General features: G+C 37.7%; 1 protein-coding gene across 1 annotated transcript; it reads left to right on the forward strand.

Annotated features, from left to right (window-relative positions):
• The first annotated feature begins 745 nt into the window (after positions 1 to 745).
• On the forward strand, positions 746 to 1522 carry LOC117324887 (zinc finger protein 30-like). The gene has a single exon (XM_033880715.1). It carries the CDS (start codon positions 746 to 748, stop codon positions 1520 to 1522), a length of 777 nt encoding a protein of 258 aa, XP_033736606.1.
• The last annotated feature ends 1239 nt before the right edge of the window (positions 1523 to 2761 follow it).

Here is a 2761-nt window from a genome sequence, read left to right on the forward strand (position 1 = left end):
CATCAGACTACAGACTGACATCAATTATCGTACTGTAGATATATAACATCAGACTACAGACTGACATCAATTATCGTACTGTAGATATATAACATCAGACTACAGACCGACATCAATTATCGTACTGTAGATGTATAACATCAGACTACAGACTGACATCAATTATCGTACTGTAGATATATAACATCAGACTACAGACCGACATCAATTATCGTACTGTAGATGTATAACATCAGACTACAGACCGATATCAATTGTCCTTTCTTTTATCATATACAGTGGAACAACTGATGGCTGTTACATGTATTCTCTGCAGTGAATCTTTTTTTTTGTAGAATTAAGATATAGCAGTAGAGCAATTATATGATGCATTAATGAAATAGTATTCCTTTTTGTAAATCGTGATATTTTTGTGTGTCTGGATTGTTTCAGTCCGCATATCGCAAGGCTATAATCTGTAATGGAACATATACAATACGTGTAATGATAAAAAAAAAAAACACCAGTAGAACAAAACCATCGTCGCTCTAGCTTTTGGTCACAGACAATCTGTAAATGACCCTTCGTCGGAATACCCACACACATTTACACTGTACACAAATTAAGCAGTGTGGAAATCAAATTTTAACGAGTGGCATGTATAACTTATAGACACATTCGGGAGTTGGGATGTGGATATCGGGATGTGGGTGGGGTCGAGAGGTTGGTGTCAGGATATGGTTGTCGATATATTGGTGTCGAGAGGATGGTGTCAGGATACAGTTGTTGGGAGATTGGTGTCGAGAAGATGGTGTCAGGATATGGTTGTCGGGAGATTGGTGTCGAGACGATGATGTCAGGATATGGTTGTCGGGAGATTGGTGTCGAGACGATGGTGTCAGGATATGGTTGTCGGGAGATTGGTGTCGAGACGATGGTGTTAGGATATGGTTGTTGGGAGATTGGTGTCGAGACGATGGTGTCAGGATATGGTTGTTGGGAGATTGGTGTCGAGAGGATGGTGTCAGGATATGGTTGTCGGGAGATTGGTGTCGAGACGATGGTGTCAGGATATGGTTGTTGGGAGATTGGTGTCGAGAGGATGGTGTTAGGATATGGTTGTTGGGAGATTGGTGTCGAGACGATGGTGTTAGGATATGGTTGTTGGGAGATTGGTGTCGAGAGGATGGTGTCAGGATATGGTTGTCGATATATTGGTGTCGAGAGTATGGTGCCAGAATACAGTTGTTGGGAGATTGGTGTCGAGAGGATGGTGTCAGGATATGGTTGTCGGGAGATTGGTGTCGAGACGATGGTGTCAGGATATGGTTGTCGGGAGATTGGTGTCGAGACGATGGTGTCAGGATATGGTTGTCGGGAGATTGGTGTCGAGAGGATGGTGTCAGGATATGGTTGTCGGGAGATTGGTGTCGAGACGATGGTGTCAGGATATGGTTGTCGGGAGATTGGTGTCGAGAGGATGGTGTCAGGATATGGTTGTCGGGATATTGACGTCGGGAGATGGGCATCCATTGGTGTTTAGATTGGTATCGGGAGATGTGGTTGAGATTTCTTGTTTCGGGAAATGGATGTCTTAGGTTGATATCTGTAGATGGGTGTCAGTAGATGGTTGTCTGTAGATTGGTAAATGTACACGTGTTTAATTGTTATATACCAATGTTGTAAATGTACACGTGTTTAATTGTTATATACCAATGTTGTAAATGTACACGTGTTTCATTGTTATATACCCATGTTGTAAATGTACACGTGTTTTATTGTTACATACCGATGTTGTAAATGTACACGTGTTTAATTGTTATATACCAATGTTGTAAATGTACACGTGTTTCATTGTTATATACCCATGTTGTAAATGTACATGTGTTTTATTGTTACATACCGATGTTGTAAATGTACACGTGTTTAATTGTAATATACCAATGTTGTAAATGTACACGTGTTTCATTGTTATATACCTATGTTGTAAATGTACGTGTTTTATTGTTATATACCCATGTTGTAAATGTACACGTGTTTTATTGTTACTTACCGATGCTGTAAATGTACACGTGTTTTATTGTTACATGACGATGTTGTAAATGTACACATGTTTTATTGTTACATGACGATGTTGTAAATGTACACGTGTTTTATTGTTACATGAAGATGTTGTAAATGTACACATGTTTTATTGTTACATGACGATGTTGTAAATGTACACGTGTTTTATTGTCACATGACGATGTTGTAAATGTACACGTGTTTTATTGTTACATGACGATGTTGTAAATGTACACATGTTTTATTGTTACATGAAGATGTTGTAAATGTACACGTGTTTTATTGTTACATGACGATTTTGTAAATGTACACGTGTTTTATTGTTACATGACGATGTTGTAAATGTACACGTGTTTTATTGTTACGTGACGATGTTGTAAATGTACACGTGTTTTATTGTTACATGAAGATGTTGTAAATGTACACATGTTTAATTGTTACATGCAGATGTTGTAAATGTACAGATGTTTTATTGTTACATGACGATGTTGTAAATGTACAGATGTTTTATTGTTACATAAAGATGTTGTAAATGTACACGTGTTTTATTGTTACATGACGATGTTGTAAATGTACAGATGTTTTATTGTTACATGACGATGTTGTAAATGTACACGTGTTTTATTGTTACTTACCGATGCTGTAAATGTACACGTGTTTTATTGTTACATGGCGATGTTGTAAATGTACACATGTTTTATTGTTACATGAAGATGTT

This window comes from Pecten maximus, chromosome 4 (genome assembly GCF_902652985.1).
Source record: "Pecten maximus chromosome 4, xPecMax1.1, whole genome shotgun sequence".
NCBI lineage: Eukaryota > Metazoa > Mollusca > Bivalvia > Pectinida > Pectinidae > Pecten > Pecten maximus.

Coding starts and splice junctions, on each gene's coding strand:
- LOC117324887 (XM_033880715.1), top strand. CDS start 746: ATGGTGTCAGGATACAGTTGTTGGGAGATTGGTGTCGAGAAGATGGTG.